The sequence below is a fragment of the Rousettus aegyptiacus genome, unplaced genomic scaffold (genome assembly GCF_014176215.1).
Source record: "Rousettus aegyptiacus isolate mRouAeg1 unplaced genomic scaffold, mRouAeg1.p scaffold_m13_p_10, whole genome shotgun sequence".
NCBI lineage: Eukaryota > Metazoa > Chordata > Mammalia > Chiroptera > Pteropodidae > Rousettus > Rousettus aegyptiacus.
In genome coordinates this window covers 21,886,616-21,901,991 of record NW_023416285.1, presented here as the reverse complement: position 1 = coordinate 21,901,991, position 15,376 = coordinate 21,886,616, and the positions used below count along the sequence as shown (strand labels likewise).

Below are 15,376 nucleotides of genomic sequence, written 5' to 3'. Positions count from 1 at the left end.
GGGGGTCAGGGATGCTGATACCCCCAAGCAGTCAAAATCCACATGTAACTTTTGATTCCCCAAAGCTTCACCCTACTGATGAATAGAAGCCTTACCAATAACATAGTTGATTAACACATTTTGTATGTTATGTGTATTATATATTATATTATTACAATAAAGTAAACTAGAGATAAGAGTAAGTTAAAGAAACTTAAAATCCTAAGAGAAATATAGTATTTATTGGAAAAAAAAAATCCATATATAAGTGGACCATGCAGTCTAAACCTGTGTTCAGGGGTCAACTGTATATTAAAAATCCTAAGGAAACCACTAAAAAATTGTTGAAACTAGTGAGCTGAGCAAGGTTATAGGATACAAAATTAATACATAAAATGCAATTGTACTTCTATCCACTAGCAATTAGCAATCTAAGATGAAATTAAGAAATATAAATTCCATTTAAAAGAGCATCAGAAAGATGCTCTTTTAAATGGAATTTATAAAAAACTTAGGAATAAATTTAAGAAATGTAAATACATTCAGAATATAAACGTATTTATATTCTGAAAATTATAAAACAACACAAAGAAATGAAAGATCTGAGTAAACTGAAAGACATCCCATGTAAATGAACTGGGAGACTTAATTTCTTTAAGTTGTCAATATTTTCCAAATTCAGATTCAATGCAATTACTATAAAATTCCCAGCTGGCTTATTTAGAGAATGGATAAGCTGATCTTAAAATTCATATGGAAATTCAAGAGACCAAGAATAGCCAAAACAATCCTGTTAAAGAACAGATTTTGAGGGCTCACACTTCCAGATTTCAAACTTACTAGAAAGCAACAATAATTGAGTGTAGTACTAGCATAAGGATATTCAATTGAATAAAATTGAGAATCCAGAAATAGATCTTTGCACTTAGGGTCAACTGATTTCAACACAGGTGCCAAAACATTTCAATGAGGAATAAATTGTCTTTTCAATAAATGGTATTAGGACAATTGATTTCCACCTGCAAAAGAAAGAAGTTTGACTCCTCCCTCACACCATATATAAAAATTAACTCAAACTAGATCATAAAGAGTTAAAATGATAAAACCCTAGTGTTTTTTTTTTTTTAAAACAGGCATAACTCTGTGATCTTGGATTTGACAGCGGTTTCTTGAATATGATGGCAAAGTACAAATGATCAAAACAAAAAAGAAATTGAACTTCCTTGAAATAAAAATATTTCAAAGGACAAATCAAGGAAGTGAAAAAAAGACCCTCAAAATGAAAGAAAATTTTTGCAAGTCACATATCTGATAATGGATTTGTATTCAGCATATATAAGGAACTCCAAAATTCAATAAAAAGACAACCCAATTAAAAATGGACAAAAGATCTGAGTAGACATTTCTTCACAGAATATATACAGATGGCCAATAAACACATGAGAAGATGCTCAATATTATTAGTCATCAGGGAAATGCAAATTGAAATTACAATGAGATAACATTTCACACCAACTAGCATGGCTATAATCAAAAAGACATAACAAAATTGTTGGTGAGGACACAGTAATTTGAACCCTCATACATTGCTGGTATATATAAAATTGGCCACTTTGGAAAACAGTCTGGTAGTTCCTCAAATAGTTAAATAGTTACCACACGACCCAGCAGTTCTCCTAGGTATATACCCAAGAGAAATAAAAACATATGTCTACACAAAAACTCGAACATAGATGTTCATAGCAGTACCATTAATAGCCAAAAAGTGGAAATAATCCAAATGTCCATCAGGCGGTCAGAGTATAAATAAAATATGGTATATCCATATATCCCTTGTTATTTGGCAATAACAAGTAATTAAATATGATACATGCTACCACATGGACGAGCCTTGAAAATATATCCAAAGTGAAAGATGCCAGTTACAAAAGACCACCTGTCATATGATTCCGTTTATATGAAATGTCTAGAATAAATCAGAGACAAAAAGTAGATTAGTGATTGCCTAGGGCTGGGAGGAAGGGAAACAGGGCAATTAGGGAGTCACAGTTAAAAAGCGCAGAATTTCTTTTTGGCATGTTCAAAATGTTCTAAAATTGATTTTGGTAATGCTTACAGAACTGTGAATATACTAAAAAAAACCCTCACTGAATTGTAAACTTTAAATGGGCCAATTTTATGGTACGTGAATTGAATTATTTCTCAATGACATTTAGTGCATCTAATTTGTATGTGATTTCCTACAGGTCTTACTTCCTCTACTCATAGTAGAATTTAGTGCGAGAACAATATAAATTTATACCAAGCACCTGGCATATTAAGAGCTAAACAAGTTAGATCTAACTAAATATATGCAGGTCAAATGGCCAGAGTAAAAGTCAAAACAAGACTTTCATTTATATTTTTAAATAGAAGCCTGTGTCACATTATTTCTTTGCCACATATGGAAGTCTTTTGTAATAGTTTTTGCATCCGTTATTTCCTTAAAGTTTGGCCACTACTGCCCTCATCCAGGCTTTCATAACTCTATATCTCTGTATTTCAGTAGCTTTAAATATTCTCCTACTTTCAGCTTTTCTCCCTTAAATTGTTTTTTCTCAAATGTCTTTATGGGCAGATAATGATGAAAAAAGATAAAATAGAGCAACCATGAAAACAGGGAGGAAATGAATAAATGAAACACCTCACTTATGTAACACAAAACAGGATTTAGGGCAAGCAGACATGCCATATATACACATGATCAATAACTGGCAAAAAGCAGTTGGAACCCTAAGTGCTCAACAAGACAAGATTTATTATATACTTTACCAAATTAAGTTTACCTTAGCCTAATGTCCAGGCAATGCAGACACGGGAATTTAATTTACTATTTATTGGAATACTAACTTGTTGACAGCACATTTTATGTGCCTTTACTTATTTCATCATTAAGTATAAAAGCTCAGGAAAGTAATTTGATTTTATCTCTTTTGACTTAAAACCATCTAACTTGTTTTAAATATTCTTAGAGAAGCTAATTTATCATGCTTAGTATAACGTGCTGAATTGGTCTGAAAACAAGAAGCCCGCATAAACATCCTGCCGAATTTTAACCTCTTGAAGTCAGACAATTAAATACCAAGATTACTAAACAAACAATAAAGCAACCTGTAAGAAACAACCTCATGCTTTATCAAAAACAAAAACAAAATACCCAAATTTGAATTCACAATGGCTTCACACATTTCTTCAGAAATAGCCTTTGAATTTAAATTTTTTCCCAAAATATTTCCTTCTCAATTTTCCCATGTCACATGATACCATCTGAATGCAAAACAAAAATGTAACTACAGAGATAATATGACTGATTTTGTTTCTGAATACAGTACTGAAATAAAGGCTGTTCCTCAAAGTTATTAATTGCAATGGGAATCTACACACTTATTCCAATGATTCTGCCACTGTCAAGGGCATTTCTTCTGAAGGAATCATCTCATTTTGTATTGGAAAAACTTTTTACAGTTGGAATTTGTTTTTATTATAAATGCTATTTCTCCTGCCTTACTGGTCTTTACATTAATAAAGACATGGCTTTGAAAAGACCTGCTCTTTTAAAAAATCAAATCTATTCTTAAAGGATTAACATCTGTTACCACTAAAAATATTCAAAAGAGCACAAAACAGGCTCAAAGTTTTGACAGAACAACATTACTGTGCCATGGACATAACTTTCAAAGTCAATAGAGTCTATGGCCATGCTACCCTGAACAAGCCCACTCCTTTCTGATCTCAGAAGCTTAGCAGGGTCGGGCCTGGTTAGTAGTTGGATGGAAGACCCCCTAGGAAGACCAGGTGCTATAGGCATAAAAAATAAGGGATTGAAAGCTGACAAGGTCCTTGCAACTTGTGAGGTCAACTAAAGGTTGCCTCGCCTAAAAAAAAAAGTCAATAGAGAGCCGTAGTCAGCACTCGTTTGATTTTTAGCAGTTGTGTCCTGTTCCTAGAATGCTCATCTCACGGGAGAAGGTAAGCAGGGAGGGGTCTTTAACCTCAGACTAGGTTTGTCAGATAATGTTTACCAGGAGTAAGTTATACTTCATAGATTTGGTAATTCTCACTCTGGTTAGAATGGCTCCCCAGATAGATACATAGGATACAAGTAAAAAAAAAAAAAAAAAAAAACAAAAACCAAAAAACCTATTCAAGTCCATGTCATCTATGGCCGCCCTTTTACTTGCACTATTGCAAATACTGACTTCAGGTCATCCGCAGTTCTCTTGGTCATGAGATATATGGAAGGTTGACTAACAGACATTTCTGGGAAAATCAGGTCCTAAATCAAGCCCAGGAGGGACTGGCTGGCCCCAGGGGTCATGCACAATCACCAGAAAGAAAGAGGTCCCACAGCATGAGGTAAAATAATGCTTCATCCAAAGCTCATGAGGAAGACAAACTGCTCAGACCCGACACCTCTGTGTCTTGGGAGATTTAGCCTCTGGACAGCATTAACAATTATAATGCCATGGCAAGGAAAAACCACAACAGGAACTAAGGCAGGATATGACTATTAGGGCTTAATGAACACAGAGATGGAGAGAAGGTACCAGTAGTTGCTGGAGGCAGAGAAGGAGCTGCAATCCAGAAGCCACTGGGCAGATTTGCAGAATATATATTTGAGAAGTTCACTGCATAAAGGAACCTTAGCCAGGCTTCACTAGGTACCAGCTCCTTTCAGGAGCAAGACAGCTGACAACAAAGTATGAGACTGAACGAAAAACTCAACGTTGGCTCTGTCACTGGGATTTCAGCAGCCGCTCTAGCAGAGTGACCCTCTGAGTGTACCTGTGTCTGTATGACTGCTGTGGCTCCCTAAATCATCTCATTGCTTCTTTTCCTGCTCTTTCTGCTACATTCATCATGCATTAGGCAGAGGAGTCTTTTTAAAATGCAAAACCTGATCACTATAGCTACGATTTCCTTTCACTCTCTCAGAAACTACATGGAGTAACCTACTCCTTAAACTTATGAAGTAGACAGAGTATCCCTGTTTTGTAGATGAAAAAGCTGAGGCATAGAGAAGTAACTTGCCCAAAGTCACACAGGAAGCTAGTAGTAGAGGTGGGATTGAGACCTGGGCTGTTAACATTTTACAGTGCTTTCCATGCTTAAGCGTCCCATCACCTTGAAGACAGTATCTAGCATCTCTGACCTGATGATGAGAGCTTCCATGATCTAGTCCGTGCCTGACTCTCCGACCTCATTTTGTTTCCTGTTCTCCCTCATTGTTCATACTCTAGCAACACACACACACACACACACTCATATATACACTCTTCCCACGTTTGTACACGTGTGTGAGTATACATTAAAACATACATAGACTTATGTGTGTTATTTACATAGATACTTATATTTACACACCTACACACAGCTTTATAAATTTTCATGAATGTGTGAACAGAAGCAGCTTTTTGGTGCAGTGATTAAGAACACCGATACAAGGGCCAAACCGCCCTGGTTCAAATCCTGACTCTGCCATTTAGCGTTGGGATCTCTAGCAGTTACTTACTTCTGTATTTCTATGTGTCCTCATCTCATGAAATGGAGAAGATGGAATGTACTTCCTAAGTTCATAGCAAGGATTAAACAAGTTCATGTATACGTAGCACTTAGAATAAGCTCCTGGCAGGCAGTGAGTACTACATCACGTTAAAATTCTTTCTCAAATTTGACTGTGAAAACATGCTCCTTCTAACTGAAATATTCTTTTAAACATGGCTACCTCCATCTACCCACTCTTCAGGATTCAGCTTAGACATCGATTTCTCGTTTTCTCGGCAGGCCTTCCTGACGCCCCTAGGTTTGATGAAGCCCGTTACGCATGCCCAGAGCACCCTTCATCTCCTTTACAGCACCCTTGTCACTGTTGTTTATGACTGTGTTCTCTGACACTGTAAACTCCACAAGGGCAGGGACTATGTTTTCAACACTGTGTCACGCACTGCACGCACAACTCTGCCTGGTGCAGAGCAGGGGTTCTATGAACTCTCTGAATAGCAAATAAAGCCCCCTGGACCAAGCGCCTTAATCTGCCCATGGGGAATTACGGTGAACATCCGTAAGGAAAAAAGGCAGGAGTCTGGACCTGAAGGACACATGCATAGGAGACTGTTCTTTAGAGGGAAAGGAGGCCTTCCAGACACAACAGTACCACAAAGACAAATGTAACTTGGCCTGCCCGCAGAGAGATGATAAGGTCATAGCATCACAAGTTTGAAAGCTGGAAGGAAAAAAGAAAATCCAGTAGAAGAAAATTAAGTTTCAGTTACTTTTTCAATGGTTTATAACTAATTATTGACAAAGCAGACCTCTTAAATGTTTTTTGTTTGTTTTGTTTCTTTTTTGTTTCTTTTTTCTTTTTTTTTTTTTTTTTTACTGTGTGTAACTTGTTAAAAGGTCTGAGCTTCCTCCTATAAGAAATGAAAAATGAGGACTGGAAAAAAAATTAGTACCTTATGCTCAGAATTTGAGAAAGCCTTCATGGTGATTATACCCAGTTGGGACACTTAAATGTCACTTGCAAATAAGATTTCTTGTTCTGTCGGCTGAAGGATTAACTTTCTTGGGTGATTTCCAGTGTTGGGGTAATCAGGCAGCACAATTTAGCAGAATTAAATGTTCAGCAAAGTATAGCTCCTCCAATAAATTCTAGAGCTCCCTACAATGCCACTGCTCTATATTTAGGAGAAATATTAGATAAAAGATCATCTATGCACACAAAGTAAAGAACGATAATGCTGTCTTAGGAAGTCAGGCGTGAGAATTCCAGAAGGGCCACTCCATGCTGCAGAATTGCTGAGCCGATATTTACAATTAAACTGGAGGAAATGAAGGTCGATTATGCCATAATGTTTTCCTTTCCTTTTATCATCTTCATTCATCTTCATTCCTCCTTTTTACGAACTGGCTCATGGATGGGAGAAAGATGATGTAACATGCTTATCATATTTTTACATAACATTAACTTGGTAAGACCTTGCTGAGCCTTTGACAGACAAACCCAAAATGCGAAGTGAGCTAGACAAATTGAAGTGCTGGCCAAGTGAAACGATGTATGCGATTCGGTGAGGGGATATGCATTTCACTTGAGAAAGAAGCATACAATTGATTATTGGAAAATGGAAACAGGCTGATTAGTTGACAATGTGGAGAAAGGATCAAGGGTACCCCCAACATATCCTGTCAATTACAAAGCCAATGACGTATTTTGGCAGTTCAGGAAGCAAAATGCATTTGGAGATTCCTGAGTAGGTAGACACCTGGGAGGAACAAAATGTGTACAAAGAAGGAGCTGAGTTTCTATTATAATGGGAGGGCTGAGGTGGAGAAGAAAGAATGGAGGAGAATTGGTGGAAACAACTGATGAACGACCTTCAGCGTGAGACTAAGTAATTATTAAATTCGATAAATATCAGGAAGGTCAAGGTAACATAAGACATCATTTAACTTAACCTACAACTTTGGTGTGCATACAGAATGTAATTTATTTTGTCTAACTCTAGTTTTGGCTTCCTGCCCAAGTCTCTGTCCTTTGGTTGAGTGTCTCCCACGTGCCAGGTACTTTGTGGTATCTCGCTGAATTATAATAACCCTGGAAGATAAACACTATCTCATTCATTTTATAGAGGGGTCAACTACGTGTCAGAGATGGGGCGCTTTGCCCAGAGTCACACAATGGTAATCTGTATCTCAGAAATTGAATCCAAGTCTAAAAGAAAATCTATGCTGTTTCCACTATACTCCATAAATAACATAACATGCTGCATTTTACTGAATCTAAAATATCCGTTGTAGGCTGCTCCAATAATGCACATTCCACTAAAAAAGAAATGCACTGCCAATTACACCAAAACACATACTTATTTGTAAAGCAAATTTTGATTTCTGAGATGAAAAAATGTGCATCTTAGAGTGAATAAAATCGTGAACACTGTTTAAGGAAAATCACTTGAGCAGCTGTGTACAGTCTGGACCAGAACACAGAAACACCCGGGGCAAGAAGAGATTGCCACAGTCATTCAGCTGTTAAGAAACGAGGGCCTGGGTAAAGAGAGAGCCTTGTGAGATGCAAAGAAAAGGCAAACGTCAAAGAAACACTGGGGCAAGTGATCCAATGGGAACAGTGGCAATTTGGGTCTATGTTGTAAAGGGTGAAGAATGGATAATAAACCAGGATTTTAATGTCTGGAAAACTGGGAAATAGTAGCAACTGAGAAACTGGAAAATGGAAGAAGAAGGATGGCTTCTGTTTTAGATATGTTAACGTTCAAAAAACCAGAGAATTATCTCTCTACGGAGGAGAGAGAGCCAAAGATGTGACTTGGGTTTGCTTGCTTACAGGCAACATCGTAAGGAGAAGATAACACTGTAATCAGGAGTTTGGGAGGAAAAAACAAGCAGACAGGTTTGGGCCTGTGCTGCCAAAAAACAAACAAACAAACAAAACAAACAAAAATGTGAAGAGATGGACCCCTTGGACAAAGAATAGAAGGACAAGTTTCAGACCAAAGGAGATATCTTTGTCAAGGATGAGTATCCATCCGTTTGGTGCCTTCAGGTGGCATCACAATGTCACCATGAGACATAAAGCAGGGATGGCAAGGACTTACTGCTAGCAGGAGTTGCAGGCTTCACTCTCACACGTCCCTACACACCGAGGAGACCAACACTTGCTGTCAGAGAGGAGGAACAGGGCTGGAGCCAGCACAGCAGAATTCCTGCTCTGAGGCCAAGTTATTACATTTAATTGCAAGGGCATATGGGGGAATTTTTTAAAAAGCTATATTTAGCAAAAGGTAACAAATGGCACCCGCCAAGACAGGCATTATTCATCTAAGTCTGGGAAACAAGTGTTTCCATAACCTGTCTCTTTTAATTTTAAGTAAAGTTAAATCTTAAGACAGCTGGCAGAGGAGCTGCTGACCATACATTTTAGTCTGTAGCCTCATGTATTATACAGTCCCTCAGTCCCAATTCCACAGCACTTTTGAAAGTTGTATTAACTATCTCATGTTATGCACCCTATTAATGCACTGACCAAAAGCGATCAAATAAAAGAAAAAGTTACTCATCTGACAAATAGAAACACTATTTTCTTAATTATTACCTGAATTTTTGTTTGGTGATCTGAAAATATAAATAATATGATTTTTGACCTTTAAGAGCTCCCAATTAGTGGAGGGAGGGCATTTTAAAAGTAACTAAAACAATATGACAAATGCCATTAAGATTAAGAATAAAACACTATGGAATCTTAAAGAAGGAAGTTCACTATTTCTTAAAGGATGAATAGAAAATTTTCTAGTCATTTGCATGGTAGGCAAAAGTTAAGGGCCCCCCACATGGAGGGGACAGTGAATTTGACGACTCAGGGAAAAGAAAACGTTTGGAGAATTGAATGTAGTTCGGAAAGGCTAAAACAGTCACCTGTGGGGAGGGTGACAGATAAGACCTCACTGGAGGGCAGGGGTGGTAAAGAGAAACTTGCATGCTGTGCTAAGAAGTGCAGACTATATCCTGGAGAGGAAAGAGTCCTATATTTGTATTTCAGAAATAGCACTGTAGCAATTTCGTGGAGGATGGACTAAGTGGTCAGGGTGGGGAGGAGTTTGATGTTTGAGACAAGGCAGGGATGAAAGTGAGTGGACTAGCAGGGTGTCTATTCCAGTCGTCAAGATAACAATAAAACAGACTTGAACAAATGGGACAGACTGCAGAAATATTTAGGGAGGTAGAATCCGCAGGTCTTTGGGATTTACTGGATGTTAAAGGTGAAATAAGAGGAACAGGTTTGTAAACTTTGGTGACTAAGATGAAGTGAGATAAATACTAGATACCCACTAAAGAAGATGGCTATCAAAAGGTATTCTCAAGGAATGATACTAAGTTGCGTGGCTGGACTCAAATGAAAATTGCTTTCAAAATGGAGGTGTCCTAAGTGCCCAGATCAGTCAAAACTCCTGTTACAGGTCCCTTCCCTAACCAAGTTTACTGGGGGTGCAGTGAGGGCTGAGTGGGTATATTTATGAGTTCGAGGAGTAGAAGGGGGAGATAGTTGGGAATCAGAAAAGACATCTTGGGAAAGCTAAGCCTTGAGCTGGACTTTGAAGGACAGTGAGTAGAGAAGAAAGGGTATTTCTGATAAGAGGGCAGAACTAAAGAGATATAGTGAATGAGACTTTCAAGTCAGGAATGAGCAATTAGCAATGTGTACTCCAAGGACAGGCCAAGAATGGAGTATTTATGTTTGAAAGAGTGGGAGATGAAATTGGAGAGGCAGCTGGGGTCGTATTAAAGAGGGATCCTGTAGGCAGCAGGGAGCCATTAAAAGCTTTCAAGCACAGAAACTGACAACATGACATTTAAGTAAGATTACTCTGTGGTGTTGTATAGAAAAATTCAAGCAGGGCGATAGTTAGGCCGTTCTGCTTAGCGCACTTTTACGAAATCTACTAAATGTCAAACACTTTTCCAGGCCCTGGGGACTTAAAAATAAATGAGAACTAGTTTCTTCCTCAAGGACTTGTAACCAATTGCAGATAAGCAGAGAACAAGATCAGTTAAGGTGTTTTTTTTGTTCATCCAATTTTTGAAGCAATGAGGGTTAGATCAAGGTGTTTTCAGTGAGAATGTAGAGTAAACATCTAAAAGCAAGAACAGATAGCACGTATGGATTTATTATAAATACAAGTCCTTTATTTATTGGGTCCTACACTATCTGCTCTTGACCCAATCTTTTTCCCAATTTATTTCCCTTGTTCTTCCTTTCTGTCTTCTCTGTAGCTAAGGGCACTTACTGAACACTGGCAAATCAAATATCATATTAAACACCTTATCTTTTTCTGAAGCCATGTGTGTTCTCTGCTCTGAGTGGGGTTGATAGTCATTCCATTCAGTTGTTTCCATCTCTGAGTAATCAACCTACATCTATCACACACAGAATTAATTGGGGTTTGCATAATCAGAGAGTCTGGAGCATTTTCATTAAATATCTTATTTTAAATGACAAAAATAAAAGCAAATGCTAGAAAATAGCCTGCCACACAGGCATATAAATAAAGGTATATGGCTTTGCTTAAAAGATAACTCCCAAGTCTACCGATTTAATAAATATTTAACAAAATGGCCTACTATGTGCCAGATACTTGACTAATCATTGAGATAAGATGAATAACACACAATTCCAGTCCTGAGAACTTTCGGATTCTACAGGCAGGTGATGAAAAACTTACCTAACCAGATGTGTAATTATCTCCACTACTCACTCTGTGATCATTTCTTACTTGCACTATCTTCCTTCTGGTACCACTCTTTCACACCCGCATTCTAGTCTCACAGGGCTTAAGTGAATCTCTCATCTAAGTTATATAATGTCACTCTTTCCTTTATCACTCACGGGTAATTAAGGATGGCCCTTAATCTTGGCCCATAATGTCTCATATGCTATGACTCTGATGCCATCTTCTACAATTATTTCCCTTACTCATTCCACTCTACTCACATTGGGACTGTTTATTGTTCCTAGAGTATTCTAAACACTCCCACTTAAGACCCTTCTGGTTGCCTGTACCTAGCGCCTTCCTCCCTAAATGTCTGTGTGACTTGCTCCATCACTTTTTGCAGATCTCAAAGGCTGTCTTATCACTGACTCATTCTCTGACTACCCAGCATTCTCTACCCACCCCACCTTATCCTGCTTTACTTTTCCTAAAAACACTTACTTAAAAAATTAATCTATTACCACTGGAATTTATCATTTATTGTGTGCCTCCCCAAACAATATTGGTTTGCTCCTGTATTCTCAGTACTTGGAATGTTTAATGGAGTGTGGTCAATGGTTAACAAATACTTCTTGAGTGAATTGGGTGAATGATTGTTAAGCACAGGATTATAGGGGAGCAAAGAGAAGGGAAAGGTACAAGGCATATTCTGGAAGGGACAGGGATCAGAGAAAGCTTCCTTAAGCAAGTAATGTTTAGGTTGTGACTTCCTTCGTTCATATGCTCATGCAGTCATTCATTCAACAGATTCTTATGGACTTTTCCTATGTGGCACGCACTATTTGTAGTGCTTGCCACATAGGAATGTAGCTCTCATGAAGGCAGACAACTCCTTGTTCTTGTGAAACTTACCATCTAGTGGAAGAAAGATAATAAACAAGACAATACATGGGTAAACAAGAAAAATATCCCATACTGACACATGGGACATAAAGAACTAAAATAGGATGATGTAAAAGAGAATGCCTGGGTGGTAAACTTTAGATCGGGTCACCAGGGAAGCATCTTTAAGAGGTGATATTTCAGTAGAAACCTGAAGGACAATAAGAAAGCACCTATATGAAGATGAGGAGGTGAGCACTGCTATTGGAAGAGAACATCCAGGGTAAAATCTTTAAATGGAAATGGGGTTTGAAGTGTTTAAGGAACCAAATGGAAGACATATAGCTGCAGGGAAGGTGGTAAGAAGGAGAGGGACATGACTTAAGATCAGATAGGAAGAGGTTTAAAAATGAGTAAGACTTAGGAGGTGAAGCAGGGGAAGAACCAAATGGAAAAGCATTGTAGGTGCAGAAAACATAAGAAAACTCAAAGAGGCATGAAATAAATTGATATGTCCGAGTAACTCTAGGAAATTCATTTCTCCTGGGTTTACTACACAACCGAAGATGGAATCTACACTACTGTATGGGTAAATTGTTTTTTTTCATGAAGCTTTTGGCTCCATATTTTGTTGCAGTTGAAAAGAGAACCATCTCTCTAGAAAACACATCTTCAGGAAGCTTTATAACCTATCAGAAAAGACCATAGTAAAAAAATATGTATTCTTAGAAGGTTCAGTTATTATACATTTAAGATCTCGTTAAAGCTTAAAAGCTGGAAAGCAAATGCAACTGTGCATATTTTATTTTATTCTAAACACAACTTAAGACCTGTAAGCTGGTAAATGGTAAATCCATGAAATGCTCAGGAAAAAGGATATTCTGCAATGTGGCTGCTCAAAGAAAATAGTTATGAGAAAGCTGGTCCCAATTTTTAGATGCAAAACATTTCTAGAGACCATAGCTTAAAGGCAGGTGCTCGGCAACCTTCACCTTTTTGATAACAGTGGAGACTGTTGAAAAAGCAAATAAACATGGTTTGAAGAAAAAGACAAGCCAATAAGAGGCAGGATCCAAGAAACAGAGCATAAAAATGCAAAACATCAAAAATGACTCAATATTTTATCTCCATTTTCCAGTGTTCCTTTTTACCCCACACTTATAGAAATGAAAAATTTCAGAGCTTAATATTTATCTCTTATAACAGCCAAGTTGTGACAAGAAACAAACATGAGCATTAGCTATTTAGCTGACATCACTCAAAATGAAATTGAGAGTTACCTGAAATTCTAATCCATAGTTTTCTCTGCAGAATTCTCTCAATTTAGGATACACATTTTCTCTTAGTGCCTGTCTTTCTGCTCCCGTGTCTGTAGAAAAACAACACATAAAAAGTGAGTTATGTCTCTATCTCTATATATGTGTGTGTATTTCGGTAATAAATGAAATCTTACAAATAAATATTGACATTAGTATAATAGCTTCGGGGGCTACATTGTGGAACGATGGGATACTTGATCACTGCGGGAGACCTGCATTAATAGAGTGAGGGAGCAGAGATCCCTTTACTAGGCACACACAAGAAACCTGTGGGATGGATGGAAATCCCACCAGTCAGTTCTGCATGCACTGGCAGAGCTAAGAATTCAGTTGATTCTTTATACCCACCTAGACCCTCACATGGAGCTCTTAAATAGCTATAGCCACAGTCTTTGGAAGAGGTAGAAGGGAAATTTAGGGCCATTAGGCGTCTTAGTCCCATTAAGTACAAAAGTTTAACATGCACACACATTTAGTTACTGGCTTCCAGAAAATCCAGACTCTATGATCATTTCCTATAGTATTTAGAAATACTATGGCTTTTACAAAATCTAGTACAACATCCATGCAATCAGCACAACAACTAGGAGAGGCAAACTGTGGAGCGAACACCCCAAACTAGCAGATTCCACACAGTGTAGATTCGATTGGCCAGTGGGTTAATGGAGTTTAAGATCTTCCATCTGAACTTCCTGTTATATCAGAGAAGGGAATTATTTTATGAATGCCATACTACATTTTTTAATTTTAAAAAAGTTTTATTTTCCATGTCATTAAAAATATAAGAAACAGAGACCCTGAAACCAAAACCATAGATTATGCATGTATTTAATGCTGAATGTTTTGCACGGAAGGGGATTCCGTGCCACCTATGCTGGACAATGCTTTGTATCAATGATGACACTATAAGATTCTTATGGCAAAGAGTGGCTGTTCCTTGCCAAACTAATTTTAGTAAGAGATGAGAAACAGAACTTTAATGTGCCTATGGCCATGCTGCCCTGAACCCACTCCTATCTGATCTCGGAAGCTAAGCAGGGTCAGGCCTGGTTAGTACTTGGATGGGAGACCACGTAGGAAGACCAGGTGCTGTAGGCATAAAAAACAAACAAACAAATTAAATAAATAAGAAAGGGATCAGTAAACTGACAAGGTCTTTGCAATCTGTGAGGTCAAACAAGGGTTGCCTCACCTAAAAAAAAAAAATTAAGTTAATGTGTTATCTTACAAAAAATACCATTTGTTCAACATACCTCAATCCCAACCATAACTATGAAACATTTGCATACCACATTTATAACTAATGAACTAATTTAAAAGATTTTCCTTATTATTCTTGAGCACATCTGTCCATGTAAATTCAACCGTATGCTGTGTTGACCCACTCTATTTTCCTGCTGTTCTCAAGTCTATTTTGAGATTCAAATAACCAGTCTCGAGAATCTGAAATGCAGCTGCAGCCTAACGGAGTGACAGGAACCAGTGTTTACATGGAAACCAAAGGTCTTCAATACAGGGTCTTCTAGATAACCCGTGATCCAAACAAATAGTATCTTTTCCTGCTACAGATCCAACATGGACCTGTGTTAAAAAAAAAAAGAGCAGGAGGACCAAGCGCACGAGTGGTATATTCGAGCAGCACCCATGTGCTGTTACGGCACTGGTGGAGGCGCTACAGTAAGCTTTTATATGATTTTATATAACTTATACAATCTTGGGATCAGATGTCCATCTTCCCCTCGCCTCGTTTTAAGGGTTGAAAACACTAATGGCACAATGAAGCTGATAGTATTTGATCACTCTCCATAAAAGCCTACAGATGTTTAAACCCAAATAACAGAAAAGTCACTTTAAAAATAAACAAATACTAGCAGGTGTGGAAGTTGGAATATATTAAACAAAGATTATTAAGATATTCTTTAAAAAAAGCATCAA

At 37.7% G+C, this 15,376-nt stretch overlaps 1 protein-coding gene and 1 pseudogene across 1 annotated transcript in view; one reads left to right on the top strand and one right to left on the bottom strand.

Moving 5' to 3' along the window:
• The window catches only part of NWD2 (NACHT and WD repeat domain containing 2), a 143,078-nt gene that overhangs the window by 72,834 nt on the left and 54,868 nt on the right, over nucleotides 1-15,376 (bottom strand). Inside the window, exon 2 of the mRNA XM_016140732.2 lies at nucleotides 13,403-13,491. Within this exon, the coding sequence (XP_015996218.2) occupies nucleotides 13,403-13,491 (89 nt within the window). The remainder of the gene's footprint in view (nucleotides 1-13,402; nucleotides 13,492-15,376) is intronic.
• LOC118608914 lies at nucleotides 14,425-14,539 on the top strand (annotated as a pseudogene).